The sequence below is a fragment of the Dermochelys coriacea genome, chromosome 1 (assembly GCF_009764565.3).
Source record: "Dermochelys coriacea isolate rDerCor1 chromosome 1, rDerCor1.pri.v4, whole genome shotgun sequence".
Lineage (NCBI taxonomy): Eukaryota > Metazoa > Chordata > Testudines > Dermochelyidae > Dermochelys > Dermochelys coriacea.
Window position 1 is genome coordinate 36950153 of NC_050068.2, and position 15414 is coordinate 36965566.

Genomic DNA, 15414 nt, shown 5'->3' on the forward strand with positions numbered 1-15414 from the left:
GAGACTGTTGTGGGGCCCTCTCACGCTATCCCACTGGATGATTTTGAGGAGCACCAAGCACTGCTCCAAAGGGTGGCCACAAACTTAGGCCTAGAGGGGAAGAGATGGTAGAGCAATCGGATAACTTCTTTAATGTCCTCTCCGCATCAACCCCCGGATATGTTGCGCTTCTGTGCACAATGGGGTCCTAAAGATTATCATTAATCTAGATGATGGGATGTATTGCACCCTCAGCAAGTTTGTGGATGACACTAAGTTGGGGAGAAAGGTAGATATGCTGGAAGGTAGAGTTAGGGTTCAGAGTGACCTAGACAAATTGGAGGATTGGGCCAAAAGACATCTGATGAGGTTCAACAAGGACAAGTGCAGAGTTCTGCAATTAGGAAGGAAGAATCCCATGCATTGCTACAGGCTGGGGACCGACTGGCTAACGGCAGTTCCGCAGAAAAGGACCTGGGGATTACAGTGGACGAGAAGCTGGATATGAATCAGCAGTGTGCCCTTTTTGCCAAGAAGGCTAACGGCATATTGGGCTGCACTAGTAGGAGTATTTTCAGTAGATTGAAGGAAGTGTTTATTCCCCTCTATTCAGCACTGGTGAGGCCACATCTGGAGTATTGCGTCAAGTTTTGGGCCCCCCACTACAGAAGGGATGTGGACAAATCAGACAGAGTCCAGCGGAGGGCAATGAAAATGATTAGGAGGCTGGGGCACGTGGCTGACGAGGAGAGGCTGAGGGAACTGGACTTATTTAATCTGAAGAAGAGAAGAGTGAGGAGGGGACTCAATAGCAGCCTTCAACTATCTGAACGGGGTTTCCGAAAAGGATGGAACTAGGCTAGTTTCAGTGATGGCAGATGACAGAATAAGAAGCAATGCTCTCAAATTGCAGTGAGGGGAGGCGTAGGTTGGATATTAGGAAAAACTATTTCACTAGGAGGGTGGTGAAACACTGGAATGGGTTACCTAGGGAGTTGGTGGAATCTCCGTCCTTAGAGGTTTTTAAGGTCAGGCTTGACAAAGCCTTGGCTGGGATGATTTAGTTGGGGTTGGTCCTCTTTGAGCGGGGGGTTGGACTAGATGACCTCCTGAGGTCTCTTCCAAGCCTGATACTATATGATTAAAGGTTTCCAAAGCCATCTGGCAAGCCCCGTCCTCAATCCCACCCACCTCCAAGAGCGCTGAAAAGAAGTATTTTGTCCTAGCCAAGATGTTCAAATATTTGTACACCCACCCAACAAGGATCCCTTGTTGAGGAGCATACCACAGCAGCACGCTGCTCCCTCCAAATGGTGTGGAACGCAGCTGATTCGGTGGCCAGGGTGATCACTTCAGCAGTGATCATGAAGCACAGTTCTTGGCGTCAGACCGCGTGCTTGTCCCAGGAGATGCAGTCCTCAATCCAGGACCTCCGGTTTGATGGTGTTAGACTCTTTGCAGAGCAGACAGATGCAAGGCTGCATGAACTAAAGGACATTCGGGCCACCCTCTGCTTGCTGGGTCTGCATATGCCTCAGTCGGTGAGGAAGCAGTTCTGGCCGCGCCTGCAGCCAAGGCTTTGGCAACCTCGACAGGGGTCTGCAAGGAGATGGGATAGGGACATGAGTTTTTTGTTGTCGCTGCCCTTCCTCCTCCTGCTGACCTATGCAACCCGGCCTGGCAAAAGATCATGGGGGCCAGAAGTGCTCGTTTTGAGGGTGCGCTTGATAGTGATGCCCCAGTCAACTCCCTTGGATTCATCTCATTCTTTCCTCAGCTGTCTTCGTCCCTACCATTCGGCCTGGTCACCTTGGACCGTTGGGTGCTAGAAATTGTATCTCTGGGCTACACCCAGCAATTCTCGGCCATGCCCCCCCTTCTCTGTCCCTCTTCATGGACCCTTCTCACGAGCAACTCGTAGTTCAGGAGGTCAACAACCTCCTTCAGTTGGGGGCAGTGGAGGAGGTCCCTTGGGAAATGAGGGGCAAAGGGTTCTACTCCCACTATTTTCTAATGGTGAAAGCAAAAGGGGGCCTAAGACCCATTCTGTACCTGTGGCAACTCAAGAAATATCTCAAAAAGTTGAAGTTCTGCATGGTCTCCTTGGCCTCCATCATTCCCTTCTTGGATCCAGGAGATTGGTATGCTGCTGTCGACTTGAAAGACACTTATTTTCACATTTCCATCTTCCAAGGACACAGATGGTTTCTCCGTTTTATGGTGGGCCAGCGTGATTTCCAATTCACAGTGATGCCCTTTGGTCTCTCATCGGCCCTGCGGGTAGTCACAAAATGCATGGCTCTTGTAGCCTGACCTGGTAGTCAGAGTGCCGGATCACATCCGGGTATCACTTAAATGGTGGTTGGACCCTGAATCAGTGTTGAGGGGGTTCTCTTCATGGCTCCGTCCCCATGGCTGTCCCTGGTTTCTGATGTCTCAGACCTGGGCTGGGGAGCGCACTTGGGCAAGCTTAGCACACAAGGCCGCTGGTTGTGGGATGGTCACTCCCTCCACATAAATGTCAGGGAGCTCAGAGTGGTTCATTTGGCTGGTTAGGCTTTCCAGGCCCACTTGAAGGGCAAGGTGGTACAAGTCCTGATGGACAACACTGCTGCAATGTTTTATATCAACAAGTAAGGCGGAGCCAAGTTGTTGGCCCTTTGCCAAGAAGCTCTCTGACTCTGGGACTTCTGTGTGCAGCATGCCATTCATCTCATGGCCGGGCATCTCCTGGGGACCAGGAACGTATTAGTAGATGGCCTCAGCAGAACCTTCTCGTCGTGCCACGAATGGTCACTCCACCCCGAGGCGATCAGTGTGATCCCCCAAAGGTGGAGAAGTCCTCAGGTTGTATTTGTTTGCGACTCATCAGAATAGGAAATGCCACACATTTTGGGGGCTTGACAGAGGCTCCCTGTCAGACGCCACCTTATTCACATGGTTGGGGGCTCTGATGTATGCTTTCCCATTGGTGACGATAATCCAGAGTCCTCATGAAGATGAAATAGGACAAAGTGAAGGTAATTCTAATAGCCCTGGCTTGGTCTCGCCAGCACTGGTTTGGAACGCTGCAGGCCTTCTAGGTGGCAGCCCCGCTGCAGCTGCCTCTCTGGCCAGATCTGCTGTCCCAGAACCACAGCAGCCTTCTGCACCTGAACCTGAACCTGGCAGCACTGCACCCTGACGGCTTGGCTGCCGCATGCTTAAATGCGGAAGAGCAGGAGTGCTCGGTCCGTGTCCAGCAGGTCCAGTTGGGCAGCAAGAAGCCCTCTACCAGGGAAACCTGCCTGGCCAAATGGAAATGGTTCACGTGCTGGGCATCAGATTAGGGTATTAGGCCTAAACAGACCTCACTGCAATCAATCCTTGACTACCTTCTATATCTTAAGCTCCAGGGCTTCTCTTTCATCAGTTAAGGTCCATTTGGCCGCTATATCAGCCTTTCATCCTCCAGTCCAGGGCAAGTTGGTCTTTGTTCACGACATGATGGTCTGGTTGTTGAAGGGTCTGGAGTGACTCTATCCTCATGTCCAGGACCCTGTCCCTCCTTGGGACCTGAATCTAGTGCTGGCACGGCTCATGGGGCCCCATTTGAGCCATTGGCTTCCTGTTGTCACCTTCTATTCTCCTGGAAGGTGGTATTCCTGGTGGCAATAACGTCTGCCTGTAGGGTCTCTGAGATTAGGGCACTTACCTTGGAGCTATCCTATACAGTGTTTTTCAAGGCCAAGTCCAGCTGCAACTGCACCCAGCTTTCCTGCCTGAGGTGGTTTCGCAATTTCACATGAGCCAGGACCTATTCTTGCCTGTCTTCTTCCCGAAGCCTCATAAATCTGAGGAGGAGAGAAGATGACACTCTCTGGACATCAGGACAGTGCTAGCCTTTTGCATCGAAAGGACCAAGCTGTTCCATAAGTCAACCCAGCTGTTCATCACGGTGGCAGACAGGATGAAAGGCTGTCTGGTGTCCACTCAGAGAATTTAATTCTGGATCACCACCTGCATCTGTTTTGCTATGATCAGGTGAAAGTGCCTCTGGCAATTGTAGCCACTCATTTGACTAGGGTGCAAGTCTCCTCGGCGGCCTTCCTGGCTCAAGTGCCAATTGAAGATAGCTTCAGGGCCACTACCTGGTCGTCCGTTCACACGTTCATGTCTCACTGTGTGCTTACCCAGCAAGCCCAAGACGATGCTGCCTTCGGTAGAGCGGTGTTGCAACCCACACGACCTTGAACTCTGAGCCCATATCCAGGAATGCTTCTTGTGAGTCACCTAGAATGGAATCAACATGAGCAAGAACTTGAAGAAAAACAGTTGCCGACTTTTCATAACTGTTGTTCTTTGAGATGCATTGCTCCTATTCATTCCATTACCCACCCACCTCCTGCCTCTCTGTCAGAGTTGCTCCCAAGAAGGAACTGACGGCGCCTAATATACCAACGCATGAGCACGGCATTTCAGAGGGCACCACGACTGACCCTATGGATACCGCTAATGCAAAAATCTCCAACAACTGTGCATGTGGGCACGCACACACCTAGAATGGAATGGATATGAGCAACACATCTTGAAGAACAACAGTTACAAAAGGTAGGTAAAAAGAAAAGGAGTACTTGTGGCACCTTAGAGACTAACAAATTTATTAGAGCATAAGCTTTCGTGAGCTACAGCTCGCTTCATCGGATGCATTTGGTGGAAAAAACAGAGGAGAGATTTATATACACACACACAGAGAACATGAAACAATGGGTTTATCATACACACTGTAAGGAGAGTGATCACTTAAGATAAGCCATCACCAACAGCAGGGGGGGGAAGGAGGAAAACCTTTCATGGTGACAAGCAGGTAGGCTAATTCCAGCAGTTAACAAGAATATCAGAGGAACAGTGGGGGGTGGGGTGGGAGGGAGAAATACCATGGGGAAATAGTTTTACTTTGTGTAATGACTCATCCATTCCCAGTCTCTATTCAAGCCTAAGTTAATTGTATCCAGTTTGCAAATTAATTCCAATTCAGCAGTCTCTCGTTGGAGTCTGTTTTTGAAGCTTTTTTGTTGAAGTATAGCCACTCTTAGGTCTGTGATCGAGTGACCAGAGAGATTGAAGTGTTCTCCAACTGGTTTTTGAATGTTACAATTCTTGACGTCTGATTTGTGTCCATTCATTCTTTTACGTAGAGACTGTCCAGTTTGGCCAATGTACATGGCAGAGGGGCATTGCTGGCACCTGATGGCATATATCACATTGGTAGATGCGCAGGTGAACGAGCCTCTGATAGTGTGGCTGATGTGATTAGGCCCTATGATGGTATCCCCTGAATAGATATGTGGACAGAGTTGGCAACGGGCTTTGTTGCAAGGATAGGTTCCTGGGTTAGTGGTTCTGTTGTGTGGTGTGTGGTTGCTGGTGAGTATTTGCTTCAGATTGGGGGGCTGTCTGTAAGCAAGGACTGGTCTGTCTCCCAAGATCTGAGAGAGCGATGGCTCGTCCTTCAGGATAGATTGTAGATCCTTGATGATGCGTTGGAGAGGTTTTAGTTGGGGGCTGAAGGTGATGGCTAGTGGCGTTCTGTTTTCTTTGTTGGGCCTGTCCTGTAGTAGGTGACTTCTGGGTACTCTTCTGGCTCTGTCAATCTGTTTCTTCACTTCAGCAGGTGGGTATTGTAGTTGTAGGAATGCATGATAGAGATCTTGTAGGTGTTTGTCTCTGTCTGAGGGGTTGGAGCAAATGCGGTTATATTATTATTAATTAGCCTACCTGCTTGTCACCATGAAAGGTTTTCCTCCTCCCCCCCCCCCCGCTGTGGGTGATGGCTTATCTTAAGTGATCACTCTCCTTACAGTGTGTATGATAAACCCATTGTTTCATGTTCTCTGTGTGTGTGTATATAAATCTCTCCTCTGTTTTTTCCACCATATGCATCCGATGAAGTGAGCTGTAGCTCACGAAAGCTTATGCTCTAATAAATTTGTTAGTCTCTAAGGTGCCACAAGTACTCCTTTTCTTTTTGAGAATACAGACTAACACGGCTGCTACTCTGAAACCTATACTTCAGACAATGTACAGTCAACCTGTGGAACTCGTTGCCAGGGGATGTTGTGAAGATCAAAGGTATAACTGGGTTAAAAAAAGTTGTAGATAAGTTCACAGAGGATAGTTCATCAATGGCTATTAACCAAGATGGTCAGGGATGCAACCACATGCTCTGGGTGTCCCTAAACCTCTGGCTACTGGAAGGTGGGAGTGAACAGGAAGGATCACTCAATAATTGCCCTGATGTGTTCATTCTCTCTGAAACATCCAGCATTGGTTGCTGTTGAAAGACAGAATTCTGGGCCCCATGGACAATTGGTCACACCCAGTGTGACAATTCTAATGTTCTTAATATATAATCCTCTGCAAACAGCTTTTTGGTTTAGTCTAGCAAAAATAATTAGTATATGGCTACTTATTTGATTAGTAATGAAATACATTTAGCATTGGATGCAGGAAAATGGCTCTAAACATTTTTATTGTCTTGTATAATCCAGTTAGTTCAGGAGTGGCCACCAGCACAAAAATCCAATGTGGACAGCGAAGAGAAGGAAGATGATTCTGGTGGCATCAACCTAGATAAAGCAAAGGAAAGATTACAGGAAGAGGACAAATTTGACAAAGAAGCATATAGGAAGAAAATTAAAGAAAAACATAAGGTAAGTCAAGTCCTTCACCAATCATTGAAATAGAAACAAATGCTGTTAAATGTTTGAGTGACTCCGTGAGAAAATATTTAAATGTTGTGCAATATATTGAAAAGTAAATTTAACATAATTATTAAATTCTGGAATTGTTCTCATCACTGCATAAGACATAGGGGGGGAAAAAAACCGCCTACTTTAGTGTTCTGTAAAGATATTTATAGTCTAAATAGATTGGCAATACAAAGCACTGGAAGATGCCAGAGGTTGATTCTAACTTTTGATGATTTTTAAAAGTAAAAGGCCGATGACAGCAATCCAGTAATAGCATTTTTACTGGCAGGGGTTAGTGTAGGAAATTAATTTTAAGGAGAGGTTTTTAAAAAAGTGAGGGGGGCTGACTGGCACACACACTTTTTAACAAATGCCCAGCCCTTAGAGAGAGAGACTAATCCATAGCACTTCTGAAGTGTCTTCAGAATATTGTGGCCATATCTACACTACAAACTTTGATTGGGGCAAGTTAAGTTTGTATATCGCTCGGGCACGTGCATATGTGGCTGCTTGTGCTTCAAAAAAGAACTAGATAAGTTCATGGAGGATAGGTTCATCAGTAGCTATTAGCCAGGGTGGGCAAGGATGGTGTCCCTGGCCTCTGTTTGCCAGAAGCTGGGAATGGGCGACGGGATGGATCTCTTGATGATTACCTGTTCTGTTCATTCCCTCTGGGTCATCTGACATTGATCACTGTTGGAAGACAGGATGCTGGGCTAGATCATCTGACCCAGTATGCTGTTCTTATGCTGTGTCGGAGTGTTTGTTTTGATGCAAAGTGCAGTGCATCAGGGTTCTGTATCTCAGTGTGTCATGCACCATTGTGTGGCACAATGTCTTTTGGGAAATTTTCGCAATGTGTTCTGGGAGAGAAATGACTTGATCTGGACTTGAGAAGCAATTCCACTGGTCAGTGCTTGTATCGTAACACAGGGTTGGGGTGACAAGCAGTGGATACAGAACTTTCGGATGCGAAAGGCCATATTCCTGGATCTGTGTGCTGAGCTCGCCCCAGTGCAGGGACAGCAGAATGAGAGCTGCATTGGAAGCTTGCATCGCTGGATTGCTCTCAGTCAGTGGGAAATCAGTTTGGAGCTGGAAAATGCATAGTGCGGTTTGTTGTCATGCAAGTGTATAGGGCCCTTAATCATCTCCTGCTACGCAGGTCTGTGACTCTCAGCAATGTGCAGGATACAGTGGATGGATTTTCTGCAGTGAGGTTCCTGAACTGAGATGGGGCGGTAGATGGCCATTGGCCACTATCTTCGAAAACTCGTAGCGATCGGGGGAGGTCCCGGATGATTGGAAAAAGGTAAATATAGTGCCCATCTTTAAAAAGGGGAAGGAGGAGAATCCAGGGAACTACAGACGGGTCAGCCTCACCGCAGTCCCCAGAAATATCATGGAGCAGGTCCTCAAGGAATCCATTTTGAAGCACTTGGAGGAGAGGAAGGTGGTCAGAAACAGTCAACATGAATTCACCAAGGGCAAATCATGCCTGACTAACCTGATTACCTTCTATGATGAGATAACTGGCTCTGTGAATATGGGGAAACCGGTGGATGTGATATTCCTTGACTTTAGCAAGCTTTCGATACGGTCTCCCACAGTATTCTTGTCAGCAAGTTAAAGAAGTATGGATTGGACGAACGGACTATAAAGTGGATAGAAAGCTGGCTAGATCGTCGGGCTCAACGGGTAGTGATCAACAACTCGATGTCTAGTTGGCAGCTGGTATCAAGTGGAGTGCCCCAAGGGTCAGTCCTAGGGCCAGTTTTGTTCAACATCTTCATTAATGATCTGGATGGTGGGATGGATTGCACCCTCAGCAAGTTTGCAGATGACACTAAGCTAGGTAGATATGCTGAAGGGTTCCAAAGAGATGGAGCTAGGCTCTTCTCAGTGGTGGCAGATGACAGAACAAGAAGCAATGGTCTCAAGTTGCAGTTGGGGAGGTCTAGGTTGGATATTAGGAAAAACTATTTCACTAGAAGGGTGGTGAAGCACTGGAATGGGTTACTAAGAAGGTGGTAGAATCTCCATCCTTAGAGGTTTTTAAGGCCCAGCTTGACAAAGCCCTGGCTGGGCTGATTTAGTTGGAGGTTGGTCCTGCTTTGAGCAAAGTGTTGGACTAGATGACCTCCTGAGGTCTCTTCCACTCCTCATATTATATGATTAAAAGTTGCCAAAGCCCTGGAATGTGATTTTGTTAGATTGAAAGGGACACTGATGGTGTATACTCACCAGACTGGATCTTGGTGAGCAAAATATCCCAATGGTTATAGCTGTATAATATCTGTGAGGCAAAAGAGAAAAAGCTGGTGCAAGGATGGAAGGCAGAAGTGGAGCAGCTTTCTGCTGAATTTGAACAGCCAGAAACAAGGGCTATTACAAGAGACAAGTTGGAGCTATGCAGGTGAGGGAGATTTTGAAGGAGCACTTTAACGGTCAGCCACAAGAGTGTTCTCTGTTGGAGTGTAAAAACGAACAGCAAGCAGTATACAAATGCCTGGGTATTTTCCTGAACCTGTGAATTAAACGATAGTTGCTGTATGTCTACAAGTACTGTGTGCTTTCACTTTAGCTATGCAATCTGCAATATTTGTTGTGAACAAATAAAGATCATTTGATTCTTCAAAAATAGAACTTTGAGTGGGAAAAACAATGCGCAAAATAAAATTCAACATAGTATGATTTTTTTTGCATAAATTGAGAGAGGAAGCACAGGCGCCAACTTTCCTTGGCGCTGGTGGGTGCTCACGTCCCACTGGCTCCGCCCCCTCCCTGCCCCATTGGACCCCTCCCCAAATCTCCGCCCTGGCCCCGCCTCTTCCCCAAGTGCGCTGCGTTCCCCCCCGCCCCCTCCCTCTCAGTGCTTGCCATGTGAAACAGCTGTTTCACGGCACAAGCACTGGGAGGGAGCGGGGAGAAGCAGGACGTGGCAGAGGTGAACTGGGGTGAGGGTCAGGTGCAGGTGCAGAGCACCCACCAATTTTTTCCCTGTGGGTGCTCCAGTCCCAGAGCACCCACGGGGTCGGCGCCTCTGAGTGGAACTTTAAAACTGAAAAGGGAGTAAACATTTCTGTCCATTTACACAAATGCAATCTGTTGTGGTACCCGTACAGCAACTGTGATCCTCACAGGTCACTGTATGTGAAGCTGTTTCCCTTGCTGTCCCACAGCGTGGCGTTGCAGGGGTAAATATAGGATGCAGCCCATGATGCCACATGGTGTGTTTTGGGATGTAGGGAGCAGTGACCATGGAATTCTGCAAGGACTGCAAAGGGTGGAGAATTTGAGATTTTGGGACCTGTAGATCATGCAGGGTCTGCAGCATTTGAGTTTGTGGTCTGGGAAGACCCATTATGTCTGGTAGATCTCCTTCTTGTCCTGCTGGGATTCTTACTGTTGGATCTTTTTCTTGTCCTCTTTCCTTCTCTCTGCTGTCAGTCATATTGGCCCTCCATGCCCTTTGTTCACAGTCGGATGCAGCGCTGGCTTGCAGGATCTGGCTGAGCAAGTCCACTTTTTACTCCTCTTTAACAATGTCAGGCATTCTGATAGTATGGAGGCAACATCTCAAGGCTGCCACATCAGAAGCTGCTGATAAAAACAGCAATGGCACATCTGTCTGTCTTTATTAGTTACAACAGAAAGGGAAAGATAAATTTCAAACTCCCTTCCCGTATTCTCATAAACACTTTTAATAAAATATGCTTATTGACACTGCTGCTTTGGAGCACCTTGGCACAGCACTGCTTTCCAGTCTCAGCTATGCTGAGTATGGCCCACCGGGGCTAGGAACAGAAGACTGTTCTGTTGCATGAAGCGATATAATTTTGGTCTGTATTCCACGTACGAATATAGGGCAATGGCACTAAATATTGGCACTATTTTCCACTGTGGTGGTTTTAGATATCTCATTCCTGACGGTTACAAAGGCACGGAGAACACAGCTGCTGCTGGCATCCCAAAGCTGCCTGGGTCCATATGTTGCTAGCCTGTTTACTGCAATGGCACCAGCTGAACTCATTCAGAGTGACATGGGAAAGTGCTCTATTGCGCAGGAAGAAATAAGACAGCCTTCCATAAAAAACCTTTATGAGAGGATTGCAGAGTATCTCCGTGAAAGTTTAATTGCAATTTGTCAGGAAGGATACAAGGGACGTAAACAATGCGCATAAACAAAGGGCTTCAAATGCTGTGCCCCTCTCTCCCCCAGCCTAACCAAACACAGAATGAAAAGCAGATGCCAATTTTGCCTTTATACCTCTTCTTGTATGAGTAAAACAATGAAAAGTTGATAACCGTCTTGTTAACTTGAGGACGGGCTGGGTGTCATCTTTAAACATTGTAAAGAGAAATATACGCACACACTAATCAGAGTTGCCTTCCCCTTTGTCAGGCTCATCTGCACTCATCTGGTGAGACTGGCTAGGCTATGGTGGAGTCTGACAGGTTCTGCCTCACAACCTGGCTGGAGTCCACCACGCTGTCTACTCCTTCCTCCTCCTTGCTGTTCACAGGAAGGGTCTCTGTCTTTGTCTCCTCTGAAGTATCCACAGTGGTCTGGGGGGTGCTGGTGGAATCTCTGCCAAGTATGGCATGCAACTCATTATAAAAGTAGGAGGGCCTCAGGGCAACCCCAGATCTATTGTTTGCCTCCCTGGCGAAGTTCCTGTGCTTTCACATGGCACTGCTGCTAATCTCTGTCATACCCCTTTGCCTGTATCCCCTGTGCAATCTACTTGTAGATGTCCACATTTCTATGGTCCATAGCTGTGCTTGCATAGCCTCCTCTCCCCACAGGCCCATGAGATTCAATATTTCCTGTCTACTCCAGGCAGGAGCACATCTAATGCCTAGAGTCGCATGGCTGGCTGGGCAGTTGCACACAATATGAGTGAGCTGCTAGATGTGCTTGCCAAGGTATGTAGTCTGAAAAAAGCATTTCAAAAAGACACAAAGGAGTTTAAAGATGGGGGTGGCTTCTGGTCTCTGTGACCTCTGAGCAGTGGAGTTTAAAATTGTGACCAAAATGGCAGGAAATGGGGCATTGTGGGACAGCTGATGGAAGACTGTTGGGTCAACACAGATCACATGGAGTCTACACATGCAGTGCATTGGCCTCAATACGTCGACAATGACTTCACATCATTTAGGGAGGTGGTTTTACTGCATCGCTGTAACAGGGCGGTTGAGTCAACCAGAGACAATTTGAGTGTAGACACATGCACAGATAGCCGGGCAAGGTGACTTGTGTAGACCAGGCCTATGAGGCCAATGTGCAAAGTTACATTTTCACTAAGAGAAAAGTGCTAATTTTTGCATAGATGTCATTGGGGTCATCCAAAACTTTACATGAATTATTAAAGTAAGACCTTTATAATGTGCTTCATTCTGCTGTTTGAAAACTTTAATGTCTGTACTTAGATTTCTCTTTGGCATTTAAAAACCTTAAATTGCAGACTATACATTTGCAAACTGTTTCTGGACCATTCATTTGTCATAGAACGAAGTAGAAGGTTTGAGAGCGTGGCAGTTAAGAATGCCGAGTGTTGCTTGTGAAATGAACTTAACACTCCATGAAGAAGAGTTTGGATTTCTTCACTCAAGCTCTTGGCACACAGTAGCCCCTTAACATCATGTGATTAACATACCTTCATGATAAGCTATTGTGTACATAATTGATTGTAATTCTGGAGTGTACAATATTCAAATTGTATCATAAAATACTGACATAAAACTTCACTTTTTAAAAGCATTGTTCAAACAGTATTGATCTTCAGAAAGTTAACTATATATAAATTTCCCCACTCGTGATGATACACTAATGCTGGGACATGGGAAACCATTTATATTTGAACAAAACACTATGGAATAAGTTTTGAAAAGTTCCAAATATTGGTGTTCAACTCCCATTGAAAGTCAATGGAGGTTAGGTGCTTAATTTGAAAATCGACCACTGTAGCCCCATAAACAGTAATCTGAGCTCAGTGAAAAACCACTTAAAAAGCTTTCCAAAGAGTAGGAGATTTAGAGAAGCTGCAAAGAATGGCAGGATTCATCTCTCATCCATGCTGTAGGTGCAACAAGGTTTGATTTTAAAGGAAGCGGAGCTATAATATTTCAAGAGCACAGCATAATGAATGAATAGGAAGAGTTGGTTGGAAAGTTATAAAACTATCAGCTGGTTTACTGACATTCATAAATTTTGAGAGTGAAGTTTTTGTACTTCTGTTATTGGAATCCAATGATTAAATATTTTATCAATCAGTTCTTCATAGAATCATAGCAAATTAGGGTTGGAAAAGACCTCAGGAGGTCATCTAGTCCAACATCCTGCTCAAAGCAGGACCAATCCCCACTAAATCATCCCAGCCAGGGCTTTGTCAAGCCTGACCTTAAAAACCTCTAAGGCTGGAGATTCCATCAACTCCCTAGGTAACCCATTCCAGTGTTTCACCACCCTTCTAGTGAAATAGTTTTTCCTAATATCCAACCTAGACTTCCCCCACTGCAATTTGAGAACATTGCTTCTTGTTCTGTCATCTGCCACCACTGAGAACAACCGAGCTCCATCCTCTTTGGAACCCCCCTTTCAGATAGTTGAAGGCTGCTATCAAATCCCCCCTACTCTTCTCTTCTACAGACTATATAAGCCCAGTTCCCCCAGCCTCTCCTCGTAAGTCATGTGCCCTAGCCCCCTAATAATTTTCGTTGCCCTCCGCTGGACTCTGTCCAATTTGTCCACATCCTTTTTGTAGTGGGGGGCCCAAAACTGGACACACTCCTCCAGATGTGGCCTCACCAGGGCCGAATAGATGGGAATAATCACTTCCCTCCATCTGCTGGCAATGCTTCTACTAATGCAGCCTAATTGCCATTAGCCTTCTTGGCAACAAGAGCACACAGTTGACTCGTATGCAGCTTCTTGTCCTCTGTAACCCCCTGGTGTTTTTTTCTGCAGAACTGCTGCTTAGCCAGTCAGTTGCCAGCCTGTAGCAGTGCATGGGATTCTTCCTTCCTAAGTGCAGGATTCTGCACTTGTCCTTGTTGAACCTCATCAGATTTCTTTTAGCCTAATCCTCCAATTTGTCTGGGTCACTCTGGAACCTATCCCTACCCTCCAGCATATCTATCTCTCCCCCTTGCTTAGTGTCATCCATGAACTTCCTGAGGGTGTAATCCATCCCATCTTCCAGATCGTTAATGAAGATGTTGAACAAAACTGGCCTCAGGACTGACTCCTGGGGCACGCCGCTTGATACCAGCTGCCAACTAGATATCAAGCCGTTGATCACTACCTGTTGATCCCGACAATCTAGCCAGCTTTCTATCCACCTTATAGTCCATTCTTCCAATGAACTTGCTGGAAAGAATACTGTGGGAGACCGTATCAAAAGCTTTGCTAAAGGCAAGATATATCACATCCACGGCTTTTCCCCATATCCCCAGAGCCAGTTATTTCATCATAGAAGGCAAGCAAGTTGGTCAGGCATTACTTGCCCTTGGTGAATTCATGTTGACTTTTCCTGATCACCATCCTCTCCTCCAAGTGCTTCAAAATGGATTCCTTGAGGACCTGCTCCATGATTTTTCTGGGACTGAGGTGAGGCTGTAGTTCCTCGGATTCTCCTTCTTCCTTTTTTAAAGATGGGCACTATATTTGCCTTTTTCCAATCATCCGGGACTTCCCCGATTGCTATGAGTTGTCAAAGATAATGGCCAATGGCTCTGTGATCATATCAGCCAACTTCCTCAGCACCCTCAGATGCATTAGATCTGGCCCCATGAACTTGTGCATGTCCAGCTTTTGTAAATAGTCCTTAATCTTTTCTTTCACCACTGAAGGCTGCTCACCTCCTCCCCATACTGTGCTGCCCAGTGTAGTAGTCTGGGAGCTGATCTCCTCTGTGAAGACAGAGGCAAAAAAAGCATTGAGTACTTCGTTTTTTTCCACATCATATGTCACTAAGTTGCCTCCCCCATTCAGTAAGGGTCCCACACTTTCCCTGACCACCTTATTGTTGCTAACATACCTGTAGAAACCCTTCTTGTTACCCTTCACATCCCTTGCTAGTTGCAACTCCAATTGTGCTTTGGCCTTCCTGATTACACCCTTGCATGCTCAAGCAATATTTTTATACTCCTCCCTAGTCATCTGCCCAAGTTTCCACTTCTTGTAAGTTTTTCCTTTTTGTGTTTAAGCTCACCAAAGATTTCTCTGTTAAGCCAAGCTGTTCGCCTGCCATATTTGCTATTCTTTCTGCACATCGGGATGGTTTGTTTCTGTAACCTCAATAAAGCTTCTTTAAAATACAGCCAGCTCTCCTGGACTCCTTTCTCCTTCATATTAGCCTTCCTCATATTAGCAGGATCCCCTGACTCCCAGGGGATCCTGCCCATCAGTTCTATGAGGGAGTCAAAATCTGCTTTTCTGAAGTCCAGGGTCCGTATTCTGCTGCTCTTGTTTCTTCCTTTTGTGTGGATCCTTAACTCCACCATCTCATGGTCACTGTTGCCCAGGTTGCCACCTACTTCTATTTCCCCTACCAATTCTTCCCTGTTTGTGAGCAACAGGTCAAGAGAAGCACAGCCCCTATTTGGTTCCTCCAGCACTTGCACATCAGTATGCTTTCACTTCTATAATGCAAAAGAGAACAAGTAATATTAATCTAGCATGTATTTGCATTTTTAAAAT

At 46.3% G+C, this 15414-nt stretch overlaps 1 protein-coding gene across 1 annotated transcript in view; it reads left to right on the forward strand.

The window, feature by feature from the left end:
* Positions 1 to 15414, forward strand: part of DDX10 (DEAD-box helicase 10) — a 309833-nt gene that overhangs the window by 176085 nt on the left and 118334 nt on the right. Inside the window, exon 15 of the mRNA XM_038371539.2 lies at positions 6510 to 6671. Within this exon, the coding sequence (XP_038227467.1) occupies positions 6510 to 6671 (162 nt within the window). The remainder of the gene's footprint in view (positions 1 to 6509; positions 6672 to 15414) is intronic.